General features: G+C 42.0%; 2 protein-coding genes and 1 non-coding gene across 3 annotated transcripts; 1 reads left to right on the plus strand and 2 right to left on the minus strand.

Annotated features, from left to right (window-relative positions):
* Window positions 1-342: 342 nt before the first annotated feature.
* SLFN14 (schlafen family member 14) lies at window positions 343-7,985 on the minus strand. Its single transcript, XM_049861332.1, has 4 exons — window positions 6,926-7,985; window positions 4,963-5,091; window positions 3,368-4,082; window positions 343-1,177 (listed from the first exon to the last, which is right to left on the minus strand). Exons 1-4 carry the CDS (start codon window positions 7,983-7,985, stop codon window positions 343-345), a joined length of 2,739 nt encoding a protein of 912 aa, XP_049717289.1.
* Window positions 7,986-15,961: 7,976 nt separating this feature from the next.
* On the plus strand, window positions 15,962-16,058 carry LOC126063350 (Z30 small nucleolar RNA). Its single transcript, XR_007514290.1, has one exon. It is a non-coding gene; the product is annotated as a Z30 small nucleolar RNA (small nucleolar RNA).
* Window positions 16,059-17,031: 973 nt separating this feature from the next.
* On the minus strand, window positions 17,032-20,723 carry PEX12 (peroxisomal biogenesis factor 12). Its single transcript, XM_049861197.1, has 3 exons — window positions 19,968-20,723; window positions 19,101-19,651; window positions 17,032-18,273 (listed from the first exon to the last, which is right to left on the minus strand). The coding sequence occupies exons 1-3, from the start codon at window positions 20,091-20,093 to the stop codon at window positions 17,874-17,876; spliced, it is 1,077 nt and encodes a 358-aa protein (XP_049717154.1). The 5' UTR covers window positions 20,094-20,723; the 3' UTR covers window positions 17,032-17,873.
* Between the last annotated feature and the right edge of the window lie 1,597 nt (window positions 20,724-22,320).

Consider the following 22,320-nt stretch of genomic DNA (forward strand, 5'->3'; position numbering starts at 1 on the left):
AAGATACATGAGCAGGGGGACTTGTAAAAGCAGCTTCTCCATTTTAGTGGAAACTGTCTGGTGACAGGATGAAGGCTGGCTTGGATTTAAGGAAACTGGTGGTAGAGAGCCAATTATAAGTCTGTTGTAATTGTACAGGGAAGAGGTGAAGTGAACTAGAAAAAGAATAGTGGCACTGCAGATAGAGTAGAAAGTTCAGTCCCGAGAGACATTTCTGTGGCTCCAGGCCATACTGACTATGCTTCCATTTCCTCACTTGTAATATATGAAAAAGAGTACTGTCAGCTGCCTCAGAGAAAGGACTCAGCTCTTTCTGGCTTCTTGTGTCATTTTTAATGATTTTCAGGAGGCTGCCCTCTTTTCATAAAACAGGTAGAGGTGTTTAATAGCTCTGGAGGCAAAGCAGAGTTTGTGAAATTTCTCTGACAGGGCACACTCTGGACTAATCCCAAATACAATATTCCTCTCCAGGCCTGAAAAGTGCTGAATACTGTCTAGAACAATGTGACTTCCCCCAACACCAGCAGCCTGGCTAAACACAACTTCTGTTGCTCCATGGGTCTCAATTAATTCCATTGCTTTTAGTAGTACAGGTTCATAGCATCCTCTATCCTCCCATCTCTTGCACAAAATTGCTATATCTTTGGGCAGATAGCCACGTTGGAACAGGTTATGACATCTTTCTGCCACATGGCTTGCTATTTGTTCTTTTGTCACATTAGTTTCTGTCTCACACGTCCCTGGAAGAGTCTGGGCACACATTATTTCCTCGTAGGCATCTTCCCTAAACAATGCCAATGAATCTATAGACATGTTGAAGGGAATATTTTCTTTGACCCTCTTCATTTCTTCTTTCATGAACTGTGCTATCTCCAGAGCACAATGGATCCCCTTGGTGATTGTTTTTCGAGGAAACTGAGCTGATGGAGGGGGAAGGCCACTGACATCCACATTATAGACTTGGAAAGGGTCCAGAAAAATCCAGAGAATTCCATGGTGAAGGTTTCCACTTCCAGCTCCCCTCACCTTTGGATGGGTGATGTTCTTAGCCTTCATGTACCAATCACCGTATTTACCACAGAAATTCTCAGTTTCATCCATCACTATGTGTTTAATCTTTAGGAACTCTCCTTGCATGAAGGTTTTCCGTGTCACCGCTTGGCAGGTGGTTTGTTGGCTATAAGGATGAAAGAGAGAATAGGGTTTCAGGTATATAATCAAAGGCAACACCATGCAGTCATTATTGTCTGAATTGGAATCAGAAGCTAGTTCTCATTTGGAGGCTGATTCATTAAGTGATTCAGTAAGGTGCTGAATACTGCAAAACTGCTCTATTTACAAATTACCCAACAGATGAAATCTGTAAATTTTAAACCCTACTCTTTGTGGTTATCTAGTTAAATCTGCGCGCAAATCTTTTTAAATGAACTTAGCCAGGAGATTTTATCTTTTCAATTAAGAACTCCTTTCTGCTGCTTGACCATCCTTGAAGACTAGCTCCTTATATTTAAAGGAAGTCTCCGAAGTAATTTATACTCCTTACTACCATTTCTTTGCTCTCTGTCCTTTTTAGTGCTGCAAAATAGTCACCTAGAAGCATATCATAATTTTTAAGTACAAAAAACTAACATAAATTCCTCTTAGCCAAATCCTATTTCCCCACTTAACTCGTAGTACAAAAGCAGAAATGCACTCTCATAGAAAGCCTCTTTAGATTTTGGTGAGGAAAACATCAAGAGGTTGCTGAGTTCCACGACATGTCAAGAAGGGGTAGCAAATCTAACAGTCTCTGCCTCTCTGGAGCTACCGCATTTACTTAGCTCAGTTTTCCTTTCTTTTTTAGCGTGTGTGTGTGCATTTTTTTAACTTGGTTGTTTGTTGTCTCGTCTAATTTGGATCCAACTAAAATCTCTCAATCCTACAGATACTCTAATTTTAACAGCCGAGTACTTAACCACCGCACCACCAGGACTCCTTTTACATAAGCAGTTCCTGGGAACTATAATTTCCCGGGCCTTGAATTGTAATTACTCATGTTCTCCTCCAGTATGGACCATGTGAGCTTCCTAAATAAAAGTACTAATTCTAAGTCTTCTCTGTATCTTCCTCACATTACAGGTTCAGTAGGTATTTGTTGAACTGAATTATCCTTTTGACTGGAATAGTCTTAATCTTAACTATAAAGCATAATAAAGAACACAGTTCTTGACACAGCTTACAATATCCTTCGTAATCTGGCATCTGCCTCCTCTCCAACATCATCACCTGCCACATATCCATACTCTGTCTCTGCTCCAGTCAGACCTACCACTCTGTTTTTCTCCTGTTCTCTGTGCTTTTGCATTTGATGTGCCCTTTTCCTAGAAAACCTGCCCTATTTTACTCACTTCTCCTACTGACTTCTTAAGAATGGGCCCAAGGGTCTCCACTGGGGTATGTGAGCCAGCCAGCCTCTAGCCTGAGTTAAGATGAATATATTTTCATTATTATATTAATTATACCACGCTCTCATTGATTATTTTTTCTTTATCTCCCTTATTGGACTTGATGGCAAGGCCTTCAATGTACTTTTCCCCTAGCCATGAAACTATAGGTTTCCTTGCCCACATAAAGAGGTCACCCTCCTCTTAAGGGCCCAGGCCTGAGATTAAGTCTAGCAGAGTGCCTAGCATATAAAAGGTGCTCAAAAATGATTTGTTCAATAAATAAGTAAACCAAACAAAATCAAAATGAATTTACCTTCATTTGCTGAGTTGTATCACAACTAATTTTTTTTCTGCTAAGTTGAAAGCTAAAGGCTTAAATCAGAAGCAAATTTACACATTTTCTAAAAGTACTGATTCAGAACAAATCAAACAAATGAAAATATTTGATAAACAAAATCAAATGGTATTTCATACAATTTCCTGGTAAATATAATGTCTAATTAACTGAAATACCCTATGACTTTAAAGCATTAAGTATCAAGAAAAAGGTATATTTAAGCAAGATAGCTTCATTTCTACTTTTTTTAATTATAAGGTCATAGATAGTGAAAAGAAAAAAAACATTTCCAGTTCTAGAAATTTAAAGTTATGCATATATGCACACTTGGGGTGTGTGGGTGTGTATATATATATGTAAATATACATATATACATATTTATAGAGATGTTTAAGCCTGAACATGGTAGATTATTAAAAAAAAAAAAAAAACCTGCCTCTATTTCAACTGCCTGATCATTTGTAAATATGCATATAGTTTAGGCTCTTGCACTTATTCAGCTAAGACACTGCAAAATCTTAAACTAAAACACAAATCGCTTTTGCGACGCTGTTGAAAAGATTGACTAAATACATTGATTACGTTTCCTTGGTGAAACTCTTACATCACAAAATCCTTTAAGGAGTCATTTTCACAAACATAGAGGATCTCTTTTGGTTTGCAGTGGAACAAGTTCTTAATTTTCTCCATGATCTTTATGGCGAGGGCTGTTTTCCTGGTTCCTGGAAAGCAGTGGATGAAGAGTTCCCGTGTCTCCTGAAGGCTCTCTGAAAGCAGCTCGCACTGCTCCTCTATAAGCAAGTTGAAAAATTCGCAGCCCAGCTGGTCACTCAGAAGAGATCTAGAGCACAATGAGACCACCACAAGGGCCTGCAACAAGTCTTCCATTTCATCCTTATTCGCAAGCCTGTAAGACTGCGGGTAGTGCACAGGGGTTTCATCAGGCAAATACAGTGTGGTGGGCAGGTGCATCAGCCTCGGGATGACACACACTTTCCCCGTGTAACCACCAACAGTTTCCAGTTTCTGCTTTAACTGATAAGCCGTGTTTTGGGCATATTCAAGTCCTCCAATCCACCTGGTGTCTAATAAGATTGTATAGAGGACCAGGGGGCTGTTAACTGCTATTAAGAGAGCATCACACAGGACATTCCGCTCTTCCCTTAAGCCAACATCACCTGCCCAGCTTCTAGAAAATATTACAATTCCCTGAGAACAAGGATATATCTGTGCCTTCATTAAGTCCTCCAGTCCTTTATGGTCTGAGAATAACTTCTTGCAGAGGGACTCTGGTTTAAATTGCAACTCCTCCTGTGTCACTGAAAATTAGAAGAATAAAAATAAATGAGGAAAAATGCACAGAAGTGTGTTGTAAGTATTTCTGGTGCAATATCACAGGGAAGAAATGGTTCTAGCCATGAAACTATGGGTTTCCTTACCCACATAGAGAGGCCACCCCCTCTTTAGAGCCCAGGCCTGAGATTAGAAGTTTTTGTTTCTGGTAGCTCTAGCACACAGGAAGGCTGTCAGGGAACAGTCCTCACGCAACTGCCTCCTGGAATCCTCTCCTCAACCCCAGGTGGCCTGCTTCCAATGGGAAGGTACTCCTTCCTGTAGAGGGTCTTTTTGTGAAGCTGATACTTTTGAGGAACTAAGATTTTTCCTTTAGAACAGTGATTAATAACCACCAGCAGCAGTTTTATCCCCCAGGGGACATTTGGCAGTGTCTAGAGACATATCTGGTTGTCACAACTAGAGGGATGCTAACAGCATCTAGTGGGTAGAGCCAGGGATGTTGTGAAATATCCTACAGTATACAGAGCATCCTGCTACAGCAAAAATTATCTGGCCCCAACGTCAATAGGGCCGAGGTTGGGGAACCCTGCTTTAGAAGTTCAGATGACTCCACGGCTCCTTTTGAACTGGAATTTCTATTTTTTAAGACCTAAGGAATTTCCAGCATTTTCAAATTTGGAGAACAAAAGCTAAATACTATACAACTAACTGGAAGCCCAAAAGCACACAGTAGTGAGGAGTAGAAAGTATGGGGTTGAAAACATTATTTCAGGACCATTATGTCTACTAAGTCCTACATTTGACCTTAACTGAGGAGAAAGACTTGGTCTAATTGCTACCAATTCCTTCCCACTTAATTTTAGAAAACAAATATTCCCCTCAGCTGAAATCAAGAGGTAATACCTGGAAAGAAATGCCGTTGCAGTGTCCCCTTAAATTCCAGGACTTTTCTGGGATATACTGGGGTTCTTACTGCAGATGAAGTTGGTGAAATTGGATGAGAGCTGTGATCTATGGCCAGACTGGAAGGAGCTAAACAAATACATGGAAAGTTGTTTCAGACAAAAAAATAAATAAAGAACTCCTTCCTTGCTCTTCTACGGGAAACATGGGGTATGCATCTTGCCTGAGCTCCCCTCACACTTACTATGCCTCAAACGGTTCACTTACGTCAGGAAAGAAAGTCTGAGAACTCCTCAAAAGTTTACATCTTCTAACTCACTGTGTGACTTCTCTTGGGCAACTCATTCCACTTCTCTCACGTGCAACAGTGAGTTGATGATCCCTAAGTCTCCTTCCAACTCTAATATTCTGATTCCAATTCATCTCTAAGAGGAAAAGCCATCTAGCAGGGTCAGCAAAGGTTAGCAACAGTAGGTAGATATACAGATATATAGTTGTTTAAGGAGTCCCTGTCTAGCACAAATGGTTAAGCACTTGACTACTAGCTGAAAGATTGGTGATTTGAACACATCCACAGGCCTGATGATCTACTTCCAAAAGGTCAACCCAAACCCAAATCCACGGCCCTCAAGTCAATTCTAACTCATAATAACCCCACAGGGTTACAAAGGCTGTACATCTCTACAGAAGCAAACTGTCACATCTTTCTCCCTTGGTGCCGCTGGTGGTTTTGAACCCCCGACTTTGGTTAGCAGGCAATTGCTTTAACCACTGTGCCACCACGGCTTCTTCCAAAGGTTATAGCCTTGGAAGCCCTATGGAGCACAGTTCCACTCTACACACATGGGGTTGCCATGAGTTAAAATCAACTCGTTGGCAACCGACAACAATAACGTAGTTAAGTCCTCGTTCAACAGTTTAGATGGGCTAGAAAGTGGCAGGATCTCCAATGTGTGTGTGTGTGAGAGAGAGAGAGAATGAGAGAGACACAGAAAAAGAAGCAAATTCAAACAAATTTAGGACAAGAGGAAGAATGAGCCAATAAAATTCTCTGATCACTCAAGTGTTGATCCAAGCTTCTGTTTATCAAATTTGGAACAATGACTATGAAGGCACTAAGTTTATAAGCTTAGTTCCGCCTATAAACCCTTTATGGATTGATTTGGAATCACCAGGGCTGATTTCAAGCAAAACAGCAAGGGAAGTGAAAACACTAGGTGTCCCCATGCCCAACTGCCATCTCCAGCCTCAGCATCTCCTTTTTGCATTATTTTCCCCCACCTCGTGGTGCCCTAAACCCAGTGGTTAATGGAATTAGCACCTAAAACACTTAATAAAATGTTACTGAAAAAATTCAAATTTGACAACAATGTTTCCTCTGAAAGAATTAGTGAAGAGTCATTCTTAAACAAAATTTCTCTGAAATATTTTCTTTAGGGTGCAACTATTCATGAAATTTTTTGACCAGGAATACCAACCTGCAAAATTTTTTTAAACAAGCCTTTGCTGGAAAAAGGAATTTTCACTAATTTATGGCTGATGGGATACTATAACCTTCCCAAAATGGACTGAAATCCAAGCGTTTCTTGACCTCAAAGAGCTCAGATTCTGAGTCACTGGAACATAAAGACATTAGAAAAAGAACCCTGTAATGAGAGAACGGAAACCCTGGTGGCATAGTGGTTAAGTGCTACGGTTGCTAACCAAAGGGTCAGCAGTTTGAATCCGCCAGGTGCTCCTTGGAAACTCTGTGGGGCAGTTCTACTCTGTCCTATAGGGTCAACTATGAGTTGGAATCGACTCGACGGCACTGGGTTTATTTATTTTTTTGGAATGGGAGAATATTTGTATGCAAAAGCAGCTTCCTATTTTTTAACTAAAATATCTGCCAAATACCCACCAAAGGCAGAGAAGGGGCAAGTTCCTTCCTGCCCACTGGTCAGAGACCTTGCACCCACTTTACCTGACTGAATATCCAGCATCAGGGCCACCCAGTGCTCAGCCATCAGCCTCGTGACAGAATTGTTCCTCACGATCCAGGAATCTGGGGCTTCTGCAAACACTACACAACAGAAGGGTTCCACTTGAACGACACAGACATAACCATACAGGACATCTTTTTGGTACACGTTCAAGATTTTGGTAGTGAAATTCACCTTTGGCTTCTCACAGCAGAAGTGGAATGTGGGCAATTTTTCTATGCAGTTTTCTATTTCTTCTTTCAATAAATCAGGGTTTACTTTCTCTTTCGTACATCCAAATACTTCTTTGCTCTTATTATCCACCCCAATAATTAGGTACCCCCCTTGAGTGTTGGCAAATGCAGAAACATAACGAGGCAGCATTTCTTTCACACGAGGCACAATCTTTTTGGTGGTGAACCTTTTTAACTCAACATGGGTTGACTCAGTAAAGTCGAGTTTCTCTTTAAACACGAGTTTGTCCTTTTTTAAAAGTTCTGAAGCAGATGCTTTCATATCTTCCTCTTCCTGAATGTATCTGTCAAGAGCTTTCTGAGAATGCAACTCCTTCACCCTCAGTCTTCCTCTTTGGGCTCTAGACTGCTTCTCTCTGAGAAGCTCCAGGGCACTTCTGGCACTCAGGTTGATAAGAGAAGTCACATCTCTCTGATACAAATTGGAACGCAGGCTGCAAATCCTTAGGGGGAGGCTGAAAACCCCTGGGTTCCACGACTTCACAAAAATCAGGAGATTGTGTTGCTGCTGCATGTAGTCAAGATACTTGTGTGACCCTGAAGGAAGAAGCTTTTGAAAAGAAGTTTCCAGATCTTGCCCTAGCCCGTGGCATCGGTAACTGTATGCCTTATCATCAATCTCCGCTTTGATGATGCCCCCTCCAGAATTTAACAGTGCACAGATAGCTCGGATGATTTTAGAGTTCTCTGTTCTTTTCAAATAGGTGTTGGTCATCGTCTTCCTGTTCTCTTCTCCAAAAGTCACCCTGCCCACCTCTACAACTCTCTCAGGGTAGGGCGTGCCAATATCAGTCATAAGACTCTCCATTTCAGCAGTCTCTTTGTGCTCCAAATAACAGTAGAAAGGGGTTCCTATTAAAAAAAAAAATTAGGACAGAAATGTTGTTTCCACATTGACAAGTATTCCAGAGATTGCAGTATAATACTTTCTTCAGAGTTATAAATTACTGGAGATACATTTTAGCCTTGAAAAATTATCTTAGACATTACTGTTTTCTAACAACTTTGCCAATATCCTTCACCTTCCTACCACGAACATGCATAGATAGAGGTGATTGCTTAATATATTCTCATGATGGGAAAATCATATTGCTGAAAATATCAGTCTTTTCCCATTTAGAATTAGAAAGTACCAACATTGAGCCCAGATATAAAGGGCGTGGGTTAGCACAGGGACCACAGTGAATATGCAGAAGTAGAAGTCAGAAGATGCTGCTTTTTATAACTCAAGGGGAAAAGAAAGGGAGAAAGCAGAGAATTAAGGGAGTGCAGCTTTGGAGTATGTGTGACATAGAAGATTTTGCTATAAAAACAAATCAAAATTTGGCATTCTTTATGTGCTATTGCATACGTTTAGAAGGCTTTAGCCTGTTTAGCACTTCAAACACTCTTCTAAGTTTTAGAAGCACATTCTTCATTTATAGTGCGATGTGCAGGCGCAGCAGTATTTTCCTTCCCTCCTAATAAGCTCTGGACTGTACTGAGAGAACTCTTAAGACTTGGAAAAGAACATGAGACTTTGGAATGTGGTCATTAAACTGTGCTCAGCCCTCCTTTTCTCTTCTTCTTTTTGTTTCACAGACCAGGGAATAGCAATCTGAATTGAAATTAGGGTTCTGAAGCAAATATTTCAGAAAAGACCCCCTTGACCGCCTATTAACTGCAAAACAAAATGTTTACTAAACCAAAATTCCACCTCTAGGGGAAGAGAACCCATTTCTTCTCAGGGGCCATGTGGGTGTTGTTTATACCCACCAAGAGGGAACAAGCAGACATCTAGTAGGACATGTACCCTCCTCTGACAGTAGGTTGCTTTGGTTGCCTTCTCACTTCCTCCAGGCAAACCAGAATCAACCTGAGAAATGGTTTTTTAGTATGTGAGCATCTCCTATAAAATCTCCTATAGGTCCATGTAAATATAGTAGTTTATGGCCTCTTGAAGAAATTTTTGGTAACATTCATTTCATATCATAGAATCACAGAGAGTTGAAAGGGACTTTAAAGATCTGCCAAGCCAACCATCTGTCTGATTTATAAATCCCTCTGTAATATTCCTAACTCCCAATAAATTGCCATCCAGCAACTGCCTGAACACCTCCAGTAACAAGTAACTCGCTATCTTTCAAAAGCAGTGCCTTCTATTTTCCAACAGCTCTGTTAGAAAAGAGTTCCTTATTTTGAGCTGTAACTTGTCTCACTATAGCTTCGACCTGCTGGGACCCACAGAAGAAATTGCTTTTGCGCTAGCACACCCTTTAGTCTCCTGACTCCCAAGTCTTCTTGGTGTTACCTGGATGCTGGTAACAACGACAATAAATACAAAGTTTTCTGAGATTCTAGCCCCACATGAATGTTCTTTTTAAACTTTCCAGAATTTCTCACTTATTCTCTTTTACAAATTTCTCCTTAGCTGATATTTTACTAGGCCTTTCATGCCCTTAGACATAAAATGCACGTAAGACAAGTGAGATTTAAATTTTTTTTTTTTTTTAAATTTTACCTGATGCTCGAGCTTTTCCTCTTGCTGTTTCAGCTCCACATCTGGCTTTGGTCTGAATGTTTGCCTTCTGTCACAGTCCCTGTTGCCCTTTGATATCAGCCTGGGAGGAGCAGAAACTCTGCCAGACTCTTCAAATCTCCGTGACATTGACCCACTGAGGAAGGCTGATAAGGACTCAAAGAGCCTATGAGTGGACACATTAGCAGGCCAGGGCCTGAGCTCAGGGAGTAAATGAGGTAGTAACGGGAAAATTCTAGGGTTGTCAAGTCAGAAGCCAAAGCTAAACTTACCATCTCAAATGGATTGAAAGTCATTTCCACATACCCATACATGCATCTCTTGTCCTGCTTAATTTCATTTGTAAAAGCTCTACATCATTTTATATTAGGGAGCCCTGGTGGCACAGTAGTTAAGAGCTCAGCTGCTAACCAAAAGGTTGGCAGTTCGAATCTACCAACTGCTCCTTGAAAACCCTATGGGGCAGTTCTACGCTGCCCTATAGGGTCTCTATGAGTCAGAATTGACTCAACAGCAGTTTTTTTTTTTTTTTTGGTTTTATCCTGTGCACGTACTTTGTGAGAAAAATTAACTTATTTTATTACATTTCAAATTGCTTGTTATATCCTATTTACTTTTATTCTCTTTTCCCAGCTCTTCTTCCTTGTTAAACATAAGATCCAAGCTAGAAAAATGCTCACAGATGAGGTGCTGGTGATACCTTGGTGGGAAGATTACAGATGAGTTTTCATTTAATTTCTTTTCCTCTTTTTTTTTAAATTTTCTGTACTTTCTAAATGCTCTACAATAACATGAATTGTTTCTATAATGAAAAACATTTAGGTGGAAAAATAAACAGATGACAGTCAGTTATCTCTTTTGGGGATGCTGGCTAAACTGGGTTCAACTTCTTGTAATAGGTTGAATAATGGCCACTCAAAGATGTCAGGTCCTAATCCCTGGAACCTGTAGATGTTATTTTGTAAAGAAAAAGGGTCTTTGTAGATGTGATTAAGTTAAAGATTTGTGATGAGCATATTATCCTTGATTATTTGGACGAGTCCTAAATCCAGCAGTTGCCGGAAGCTGGGAGAAAGAGACCCTCCCCTAGAACAACTGCAGGAGTGCAGCTCTGTTAATGTTTTGATTTTGGCCCAGTGAAACTCGTGTTCAACTTCTGGCCTCCAGAACTGTGAGGGAATAAATTTCTGTTGTTTTAAGCCACCGGGTTTGTGGTAATTTGCCACAACGGCCACAGGAAACTAATACACTTCTCTCCCTGTAAATCAGACCTGCGAGGAACGCTGTGTTTCTGCTTCAAATTGTTTACGATGAGATGACATTCTTAATTAGGTTTCTGGACATCCCAAGATTTTTTGTCAGCTGAGGCTACTGTTCCTATAAAATTCTGCTTTGCTGGCATTGTTCTTTGTTTGGCTGAATTGAGTTTCCAGGACAGGAGGTAGAACGGATACTATGATATATAATCAGCACAGCAACATAAACTTCAAAGGCCTGCTCTAAGCTTCAGTTTTTACCCTGCTTAATTCATTTTACTCCTGATTTCAGTCTCACTTTTAGTTCTATCATCTATCCTGTTTCTTGGCCTTACTTTCACACTGAAATCCCTTTGATATTATTTACTTTTAGAAGGCTAGAAATGACCACCATTTACTGCACATCTGCTGACTAGGTGCAAGGAACCATACTGGAAGCTTTACATATTACATGAAAACTGCGATTACATGGCCAACGAGTGAGAGAACTGGGATTCAAAGCCAGGTCAAATTCAAAGGCTCCTACTCTTCCCACTGCCTTTCAAGCTTGGGGTTCTGGATTGCTTGAGTGCCTTCAGAATCAGAAATCTACCTAAGTACCTCCCCACCTTTCCCACCCAGCAACAGGAAGAACGGTTCTTTGGGCAGGAGTACTAGAAACTGGACTGTTGTTTCCTTCTTGTTCTTCTTTATTGCAAATTAAATCAGGGGAAGGGAGGAAAATGTAGAAGATGAACAGAGGGGGCTTCTCTTCTTCAAAGCTCTTTAGTTAAGTCCCCTGGGTATCAAGCCCTGGAGGACCCTACATCTTGGTTCTACAGCAAATGTCTCTGATGAAAAACAACTTGAAATCAGTAGCTTAGACAGTAGCTTAGAAAGTGATCTGGCTATGCTGTTGAAAATTGGCTAAGAACCAGCAGTAGCAATTTAAGATATGTTCATTCACTAAACATTTCATTTTAAAAGCAGAGCTAGTTATTGCACGACCTTTACGTGCACTACATACAAACTGTCTCAGTGGGTAAGACTGATCCCTTGACTCCCAGGTGCCTCCATCTCACTCTTGATTCTTTCATAGGATCGCCTCATTCTCAAACTCCATCCATCCTTCAAAAACCCAGAGCAAATGCCACCTCTACCAGGATCTCTTTCCTGCTCTCCTTCGTCCTTTTTTGACACTCGTCTGCACTTTTCGTGTGACACCAGTGTCTACTATTTGCTTATTTAGCCCTTTCACGAGTAATGGGATAAACCCTCGCCCATCTCTATTTTCAGTCCCTCGGATTTCCTGAGAAGTTGCTTTCCCACATTTAGCGCCTTCTGCCATCTGGTGGGGATCTCTATAACTGCGTGAATCTGAAGAAAACGGGCTTCATACCACAAATCCCAGCACCAGAGTTCACTTGGGACATATGTGTCCCACTATTTGTATCAAAATCTATACTGCCTCAAAAAATCTTTCACTGATATCAAAATGCCTTCCATTATGTAAAACACATGGTTTTAACAAAAAATTCAAGGCAGAAAATAATTCCTTCTGAATAGGGTTAGAAAGTGTCCAAGCTTTAGATCAGCCAGCAAATTGCACTAGGACCAAAAAATCAAACCAAACCCATTGCAGTGGAGTTGATTCCGACTCAAATCGATCTCGTGAGTTTCAGAAAAACTACTCCATAGGTTTTTCTTGGCTGTGATCTTTGAGGATGGAAGCCTTGACAGCACAACGGTTAAGCCCTGGGTGGCTGCTGATCAAAAGATTGGTGGTTCAAACACAGCAGCCGCTCTGTAGGTCTGCCCCCATAAAGGCTACAGCTTAGGAAACCCTATAGAGGCAATTCTACCCTGTCCTATAGGGTCACTAAGAGTCGAAATCCACTCATGGCACACAACAATCTTTGTGCAAGCAATCACCAGGCATTTCTCCTAATGCTTTGCTGGGTGGGTTCGAACTGCCAACCTTTTAGATTAGTAGACAGGGCAAACCTTTTGAGTCACTCAGGGTTCTTTCCCTAGGACAGAGCGGGCCATGCTCATCCGTGTCTCTACCCCAAACCCTAGTCCTCAGTCGGGAACGCGGCATAAAAGCAATAAATACTGTGGGATCACTGTCTGAATCAATAATTCATCCTGCTAACCTAGGGTACATCCTAATACTGCGACCCCGCCTCAGATGCCCTTCCACAGTTGTGCAAACAAAGCACCCGCAAAACCACCCCGGGTAACAGTCGCTTCGAAGTCCGAGGGCAGAGATGTACGAAAAAAAAAAAAAAAAAAAAGCCCAGAGAAGGAAAGCAACTGAAACAGCTCTCACAAACGAGCTCCGGGCCCCAAGAAAAGACAGGAAAGCAGCATCAGCGATCCCTCCCTCTCCGCCTATAACGTCCTCCTCGGCCTCCGATTGGCTGCTCCTCTCACCAGCCCCGCCTCGAGGGCTGCTGCCCACGTGACCCGTTAGCCGCCGGGGATTGGTTGTCCGGTGAGGGCCGCACTGGGCTATGGGACGCAGGCGCGGCATGGAGGCGGAGGTGAGTGGGAACGCGGCAACCAGGTATCGCCCCGGGGGGAAACCTGGAGAGCTCGGCCACAATTAGTTTCCTCCGGCGGGGGCAAGCTGCTGAGGGGTTCTAAGACGTAGGAGCTTTAGGAGTTCGGACGGCGGGCGGCGCACTTCTGTGAGGGCCTTCGGTTCGAGTCCTAGCTCCGGCCTCATTTGCGTTTCCCCCAAGGACGGCTTCTCTTTGTGTTTCCTGAAGTTGATGGAGTTTAGACCTTGTTATTATTGAGGGCCTAGTGCGTGTAAGCATCGGCTGTCTTGCGTAGGGCGCTAAGTTGAGCGTGGTGAGGTGGAGGCTGGGGGAATGAGAGCTTGGAGATAGTTGAGGTGTGCTGTCAACGTTGGAGATTAAATCGGCTGATGCTTTTGTAATCTCAGAGTTTAGGGTTTTGTGTGCTGTGAGGATCGCTCACTGATTGAATTAAACGCTCGTTTATTGAGCCTCCTCAATCGATATACCAGGGTGCATTCTTAGGCCAGTTCCTTGGGAACTCAATGTGATGGGGCTGGTGGGAGGGGCAAGCGGACACGTGAATGGGTGAATAGTTGGCTTATGATGTGTTGTGATCGAAAAAGTGCTATGGGAGTCAGAGGAGAGAGTGACTAAGGGACCTCTTCCCAGAGGTGACATCTGAGTAAAGTTTTTAAATTTAGCCGTTCTCCAGATTGCAAGGGTTGAGGAAGGCATTCCATTCCAGGAGGAGGAAAACGTGCTAAGGCAGAGAACTGGAAAGTAACTGCTGTGTGTGGCTTGAGCACATGGTGGGTTTGCTGAGCGACTGAAGATGAAGCTGAAAGGTAGGCAGGGGATAGATTTTCAAGGACCTTGAATTTTATGTTAGATGTCTCCGTCTTAAAGTGTTCCACAAGGTGAAATAGGTACCACAGCTTAAGTACAACCAAAGTATTTCCATAATTTAGAGGAAGGACAGATGTTTCCCGTTGGAATGATGGAGAAAGGACTTCATGCCAAAGGTGGTATTTTAGAGGGTCACAAAGGGAGATGTAGGATTGAAGTACAGGAAAGGTTTCTGCAGAGGGGAAGAACTTTCTAGATGAAGCACACAAAAGTCAGATAGAGCATAGTCTGGTTTGCTTGGGCTATAAGGTACATGTTAGGGTTATAATGTTAGGGATAAATTTGGGTCAGTTTTGAAACATCTTGAATGCTAGGCAGAGTAGTTTGGATTTTAATTCCTGGGCCATGGGGGGCCATTGAATGCTTCTGAGTGATGACATAATCACACCTCAGTAGTTTAAGGTTAATATGTATGTAATATTCAGAGTATGTTGGATGGAAGAGAACCTGGAGGCACTGAGACCCAGTGAGACAGCAATATGGTCTGGTAGAAGGAACATGGGCTTTAAAGTCAGGTACTCGTTGATATTGGCTGAGATCACTTTTCATGATCTTAGGCAAAGTTATTTAAATTAAGCTCTCCAATGTTCTTTGCTCATTTCTAACTTGTACCTGCTTAACCGGTAGAGGATGATGAGATAAAGGGTCAAACATAGCCCCTGTATCATAGGTGCTTTGTATGTTAGTTTCCCTTTCTTTATGGAGCTCATTTGCTGCATGGAGGACACAGACCAACAACTGTCAGTTTTTAACTATATAATGTCAGTGAAGAAAGTATATGGTGTACCCAGAATAGTTATTTAGACACTGACAATACCATGCTAAAGGTCTGGAGAGCCTGGTACTGTTCCATGTTAGTGATACTCAACCACCAGAAGGTGCCATTTAGAATAAATGAAATGTAGTCAACTTTCTGAGTTAGAAATTGATGACACAGGTTGTGAATTATCCAGACTTTGCCTTGATTTCTTTGTCTTGCCCATGCGCCGCCTCATTAGTAAATCTAAGGGTCAGAGCCAGAAGAAAAATGAAATTAAACCTTATATATAGCTGGTAGTAGAAAAATATAAAACTGGAGATCAGACCTCAGTTTTTTTCCCGGCTCTGCTGTTAATTTGCTATGGACCTTTGGCAAACCACAACCCCTCTGGGTCTTGGACTCTTAAGTTTCCTGTATAAAAATTTTATGACTATACTTTTTAATACTTATTAGTAGAATTGTAAATTGAATTATATATTAAACGAACTGGAATTTACTTTTTAAAGGAATTTAGTAGAAAATCTTTTCTAAAGCTTTAGCTTTAGACTATAAATCCCTTTACAAACGTCCCTGAGATTTTGTTACGCATGGTGTTTGGGCTCATTTAAAAAATGTTTTTGAACAGTAACTGCTAATTCACTCTCCTCTGTGCTTAAAGAAAAGTGCAAGTTTGCATTTTTGTATAGCAGAAGATGTGTAGAAGATGAAATATTTATTGAAAACCCATGGTTAAAACTTATCTTAAAAAACTTTGTCATAGGTAATCCTCAATTTTCTTGGGTGTGAAATGAGGGTACTGGGCTGCTCTTAGATGTTACGAGGAGGTGGAATACAGTGAGGCAATGATGAGTGAAGTGTAGGCTGACCTGGTATGGCCATTGCTTTAGTCTTGGCTTTGACCAGGGTATGATCCCTCAATCTTCTCTCTGAGCTGATTCTGGTTGTGGTTTCTCCACACTGATGTGCTCTAGCCTATTTGGATACTGGTTTTATCATGTATAAGAGTGTTTCTTTGATATTCTTTTGAATTACTGATACTTTCACATTTTCCTTCTTAGGCTGAAGTGAGAAATCTGGCTTTGAAATCTTCATGGAGGACTACATCACTTCAATCCTGAATCTGGTTTAATTCCCTCATTTACTTTGTAGTGTATTAAAAATGTTTTGTTGAATTAACTGTGCTATTTGTTTTTGTAAAACCTGTTCAGTTTGGAAGGTCCCTAGGGGGCGCAAGTGGTTTATGATCGGCTGCTAACCTAAAGGTTGGTGGTTTGAAGCCATCCAGCAGCTCTTTGAGAGGAATGCCTGGCAGTCTGCTTCCATAAAGATTACAGCCAAGAAGACCCTATGGAGCACAGATCTACTCTGTAACATATGTAACACATGGCGCCATGAGTTGAAATTGAATTGATGGCAACAGCTGTTTTTTTTTTTTTAAAGGGTTAGCAAGAATTTTTTGCAAATATGTCTGTTATACTTACTCTTATCATAATATATAAAAGTTTTAATATTTTAAAACCCATGATATTTCATTTCAAAACTTATCACCTTTGTGCTATCAGAGAATGTGCTTTGAATTGCTAAAATTAGTTAAAAGTATTTGAAAACACCTACCTCAGCAGAGGTACTTACAAATTAATTTCATCTTTCCTCTTTTAGGAATGATTGTTATTTACTCATATAGTTTCACCAACCTGCCAATCCAGTGGCATGAGTTTTCCTACACAGGGCATTTAACTGTTTCTGAAGTATTTCTGATTCAAGGTATTTCACACAAGACTGAGTTCTTGCTGTTTGAGTAGAGGTTTTTGTTCCAGTTGTTGGATTAGCAAAAAAAGCAAAATGTTAATACAAACATATCTCAAAAAGTCTAAAGTGATATAAATGAAAATTTTATTTTAAGCACCTCAAGCTATCATTAAGTTCCCACATAATCATAACATGGGACAGCTCTTTGCCAGCAACATTTATTCTTAAAATTAAGAAGTGTTTCATAGAAACCTTAGTAATAGGCAGAATAATTCATGCCAGCTTAGCAACCTAATAAAACAGCAAGCAGGAAGACTTTAGATCAGTATTTTACCTTTACCTCTTCATTCCTGTTAGCTTTTCTTTCACCCTAAAATCTTCAGTCTACTCTAAATATAAACACTCAGTCCCTATTTCCTTTAACCCATTTCCCAGAAAAGATACGTATGGCTCATAAAGATATGTATGGCTCAGTATCTCTCTCTTTAAAGAATAGAGGTATAGAAGCTCTCAGGAGAGATGGGAAAACCTTCAGTACTAATTATCCTCTTCTATCCACTTCCTCTACACTGGCCCTCACTTCCCCTGCCAATCCTGACTTTTATACTCTAAACATATGGGTCAGCTATAAGTAGGGATCTAGAGAGCAGGCCAAAAGTTTAGGATCAAATGGATATATTCTTTTAAAGAAATCTGTATACCAAAAAAAACCAAATGCAGTGCCATCGAGTCGATTCTGACCCATAGCGACCCTGTAGGACGGAGTAGAACTGCCCCATAGAGTTTCCAAGGAGTGCCTGGCGGATTCAAACTGCCGACCATTTGGTTAGCAGCCGTAGCACTTAACCACTACGCCACCAGGGTTTCCAGGAATATATAGTTGTTTAAAATTCATGCAATTCTGAACTGAGGCTGAGAAGTAATCACATACTATGTATTATGCTGAAACTCAGCCCTATGACCTTAGTGCAGTAGTTGCGAGATAAGATGCTAATTACTTTCAGTTCTCAGGGGAGTACAATTTAATCAGATGTTGCACTTCTGTGGGATACCCTGTAATGGGACAAGCTTGGTGACTCCTCACATAACTAAACACACAGCGATAACAAAACACATAGCCAGAAGTGGCAAGAACGGTGTCGTTCACCCGGGTTTTACGACACAGCGGGCACACAGTCTTCATTTTGGGTAGTAGGGGAGAATCAGAGTTGTAGTCCAGGTGTACAGGTGGTGGTGGAGTAGGCAGGGCAGTCAATGATTTGATGGTTTCTTGATTTTCAGATGAGTACCACCATTCAAGGAACTGCAGAAAGAATACACCTACAGAAAGGCCAGTAGAGAGGGATAAGGCAACACCTCCCACAGCTTTCTTCAGAGTTGACTTTATCGTCTCACTAACACTGTTGGGAGAATAGAAAAAGGCGGTAAAGGGAGGAACTATTTAGCTATAATCACAGAATGATTAATATAAATGCAGTTCTTATGTTATCCCTCAGAATCACTGCTTTGGAGATTGAATAGTTACTAGGTTGGCATTACCTCCTTAAGGATCTATTTTAAATGATTCCCTCTTTCCGACTCAGAGTATTTTAGGAGTATGACAATTTGTTTTTAGTAATATTTGTTTTTTTATAACAAAGGACTACAGTTCTGCTTTTTGAGAAATTAGTAGACATTGATTGCATAGACCATTTTTTGTGGAAGATAGTACATCAGAGAAATAACTCTTAAAAGCTTGGCAATATTGAATATATATATATGAACTTGTAGGAGAACATATATATATGTTCTCGTAAGCACTAACTAGTAGTAGCACAGCATCATAGTTAAGAGCACTGTCTTAAGAATTTTACTGATCTGGCTTGAACCTCATCTCTGCCACATTGTACAGGTGGCTTTGGCAAGGTACCTACCTGTTAGGGCTTTCCTCAGCAGCTAAATGGGGCTAATACATTTACTTCATTGGGTTGTAATGAGGGCTGAGATAATGTACGTAAAGCAGACAACACAGGGCTTGGCACGTAGCAAGTGTACAATAAAAAGAAGCTAGAATAATGTGGATGGTTACCATGATGGAGTTCTGCAATCCTTGTTTTATGAACACAAAGATTTTTTGTATGATTCTATGAAATACCTCAAAGTGGACTGAGGGAGGTGAATTTCATGAAGTTGGGATATGATTTTAAAATTTAGAAATCAGAATATTTTTGAAATGTGAAGGCCTCACCTGGCTGGTGGTTGCTTCATGCTGGCTTCAAATGGTTTGTGCTCCAGTGCTTGTATATCCTGAACTGTCAGTCGACCTAACCGAACTCCAGCCAGCCTCAGCAGTGGTGAGTGATGCTGAGCCTTTCCTAGGATGTATCGAAGTTGCTGTACAAGAAACCAGCCTTCCCAGGCCATGTTGACAAATGGGTAGGCTGCCAGGAAGGCTCGGTAAAATCGTTTCCGGTGGGAAGAAGGGGGATGAATAGAATATTCATCCTCTTCTCTCAGGCTAGAAACCAGCTTCTCCAGCTTCACTTTCAGATAGGGAAGAAGAACCAGGAACATAATAGATTTCCAAAGCTGCTTCTTTGGGAGACCTGCGCTGGCCAATCTCTGAAACTTGTGTGTGTCCCCCATTACAACCCGCTTTAAGCCATAAAAGTTTTCAGAAAACGAGGCACTAGTTTTAGACAAGTAATGCTGCTGAAGGAGAAGATCTAGCAGAGTAAAGATTTCATCAAACCACCTCCAAAAGAAGCCATAGTGGGCAGGATTTGATTCTGCAAGAACCTAAAGTGAAAAAAACAATAAACAAAATTGGTTCTATTTCACAGTTACCATACCTTGTATTTACATTCCCTTTGTTCTTTAAATTCTACATAGTTCGGGCTTAAACAAGTCACTTCTTTTGGGGTCTACCTTACCACCTCCCTGAAATGTTAGAGATTCAGTACAGGACTGCAAGAACAGAGACTCAATAACGCATCATGGGACAGAAATTACATGCTAATTGGTTATTTCAAACCCTAGGCTACCAGCTAAACAAATTATTAGTTTGGTTTTTACTCGGTCGTCCCTAAAACCTTTCTGAGAATTAATACCTTACCTTGACCACATGCTGAAGGGCGGGTCTCACTGCTGTCATTAAACTGTCCTGTGCTACCACCTCAAAGATGGATGGCTGGTCATCCACCACAGAAGCAGTTGTGATGTGAGCCCCATGCTCAGCCATCGTTTCCTGTGTTTACTGGGCTTCACTTTTTCCCAGGCTCTGTAGTGAGCATGAACCTCTTTTTTGGATCAAATGGGTGCTCCGTCTTAAAGATAATTTTTCTGCCAGATATCCGAAACTCCGTACTCAATTTTACAGGCTAAGGGGATGATATTTAACTGGGGGAAAAAGACCTCTTCTGGAAGCGTGGAGAGGGATCTTTCAAATTAAGGAGGTTGAGAACGAAGTTAACGCGGACATGGGTGGAAGCAGTCTTTGGGGAGGGGGTGACCTATCAAATGCTGCACCTCACAGTGTAGAGCCTAACTGGGAGAGAGGTATGGGCGGATAAACGCTGTCCTCTCGAGCGGCCGTCCCGGAGCCTGCGCGTCGGGTACCCTTCATCGTGAGGGCTCAAAAGCCAGCCTTCTCTGAGGGATCGGGGTGCCAACACGGGTCCGGTACGCGAAGACTGTGTCCAGTTTGGGCTGTAAAGTATCCCCGCCCGCGCCCGTCCTTGCTACCTGACCACAGGCGAGGCGCGAAGGACCCACAACGCCACGTTCGCGGGGAGGTCTCGGCTTTATGACAGAAGCGGTAACCGGAAATAGAAGGCTCCGCGGCCTCAGGGAAGTGGCAGGAGGAGAGGGGCTCTAGTCCGGAACGCGGCGCCGAAGCCGGAAGTAGAGAACTCTATGACCCTTCCGCTTCCGCCCCCGCTAAAATTAAAAATGTCTCCTATGGGATAGTTTTGGCGACGAATTCTCTGTTTGTTTTACTTTTTCTGAGTCTATACAGGTGAAAGCCACAGATCTGATCATCTCTTTTTGAAGTTTTTTTGAGGAGGTGTTTGCGGTGCTCCGAGCCCTGACGCCCCCGGACATAATTTGGGCTGGGTACTGAGTCCTGTGTTCCCAGGATCGATGGTGCTAGAGGCCGAGGGACAAAGAAATCGGGAGATGGGAGGGTTTTCTCGTGTGCCCAAGGCAGGAATTGGTGATCGTTAATTTTATTTGACCGCTTTCTGGAAAGGATTCGAAGTGACCCAGCAAGAGATAAGGAGGCCTGGTGGCGCAGCGGGGAAAGCGCTGGGTCGGCGGTTCGAATCCATCAGTCCCTACGCGGGAAAAAGTGTTTCCTTAAAGATTTACAACCTTGGAAACCCTTATAGAGAGCAACCAAAAACCAAACCCAGTGCCGTTGAGTCTTCCGACTCGGCGACACTATAGGTCAGAGTAGAACTACCCCATAGAAGAATTGCCCCATAGAGTTTCCAAGGAGCGCCTGGTGGATTCGAACTGCCAACCCTTTGGTTAGCAGCTGTAGCACTTAACCACTACGCCACCAGGGTTTCCTTATAGAGACCATATAGGACAAAATAGAACTACTTTTCCCTATATGGTCGCTATAAGTTGGAATCAAGTTAACCGCAGTGGGTTTGGTTTTGAGTAGCAGAAAATAGAAGCCTTTAGCTCTATTGCTGCCAATTAAAAAGATTAACCCATTGCGGGTCAATCGATTGGGACTCATAGTAACCCTATAGGACAGGATAGAACTGTCACATAGGATTTCCAAGGCTGTAAATCTTTATGGAAGCAGACTGCTGCGTCTTTCTACGCAGAGCAGCTGATGGGTTCCAACTGCCTTTTGGTTAGAAGCTGAGTGCTTAAGCACTTCGCCACCAGGGCTCATATATACGTATATATAATCTCCAACGCAGTGCCGTCGATTCCGACTCATAGCGACCCTATAGGACGGAGTGGAACTGCCCCATAGAGTTTCCAAGGAGCGCCTGGCGGATTCGAACTGCCGACCCTTTGGTTAGGAGCCGTAGCACTTAACCACTATGCCACCAGGGTTTCTCCTATATATATATACACACACATATATGTATACATATGACATGGTGGTGGTTGTTCCGTGCCAGTGAGTTAATTCTGACTCAGCACCCTATGTACAACACAGAGAAACACTGCCTGGTCCTGTGCCATCCTCACAGTTGTTGCTATGTTTGCGTCCACTGTTGTAGCCACTATGTCATTCCATCTCCTTGAGGGTCCTCCTCATTTTCACTGACCCTCTACTTTACCAAGCATGATGTCCTTCCCTAGGGACTGATCCCTCCTGATAACAAAAGACTATTAGTTGCTCAGAACTTTCATCCAGGCTGGTACCTTAACTGTCTTCCAGGTTTTGGTTACATTCAGCCATATGTTTTCCTTAACATCATCTCAAAGTATTTTCCCTT

This window comes from Elephas maximus, chromosome 19, assembly GCF_024166365.1.
Source record: "Elephas maximus indicus isolate mEleMax1 chromosome 19, mEleMax1 primary haplotype, whole genome shotgun sequence".
NCBI classification, from domain to species: domain Eukaryota; kingdom Metazoa; phylum Chordata; class Mammalia; order Proboscidea; family Elephantidae; genus Elephas; species Elephas maximus.

Excerpts from the sequence above, each read along its gene's own strand:
- SLFN14 (XM_049861332.1), bottom strand. The coding sequence starts at position 7,985 with ATGGAGAGTCTTATGACTGATATTGGCACGCCCTACCCTGAGAGAGTT. Across the intron at positions 4,083-4,962 it reads GCAACGGCATTTCTTTCCAG|TGACACAGGAGGAGTTGCAA; the intron begins GTATTACCTCTT and ends TCTAATTTTCAG. Across the intron at positions 1,178-3,367 it reads TCCTTAAAGGATTTTGTGAT|CCAACAAACCACCTGCCAAG; the intron begins GTAAGAGTTTCA and ends TCATCCTTATAG.
- PEX12 (XM_049861197.1), bottom strand. The coding sequence starts at position 20,093 with ATGGCTGAGCATGGGGCTCACATCACAACTGCTTCTGTGGTGGATGAC. Across the intron at positions 19,652-19,967 it reads CCCTTCAGCATGTGGTCAAG|GTTCTTGCAGAATCAAATCC; the intron begins GTAAGGTATTAA and ends TTTTCACTTTAG. Across the intron at positions 18,274-19,100 it reads ATGAAGCAACCACCAGCCAG|TGTTAGTGAGACGATAAAGT; the intron begins GTGAGGCCTTCA and ends TTCTCCCAACAG.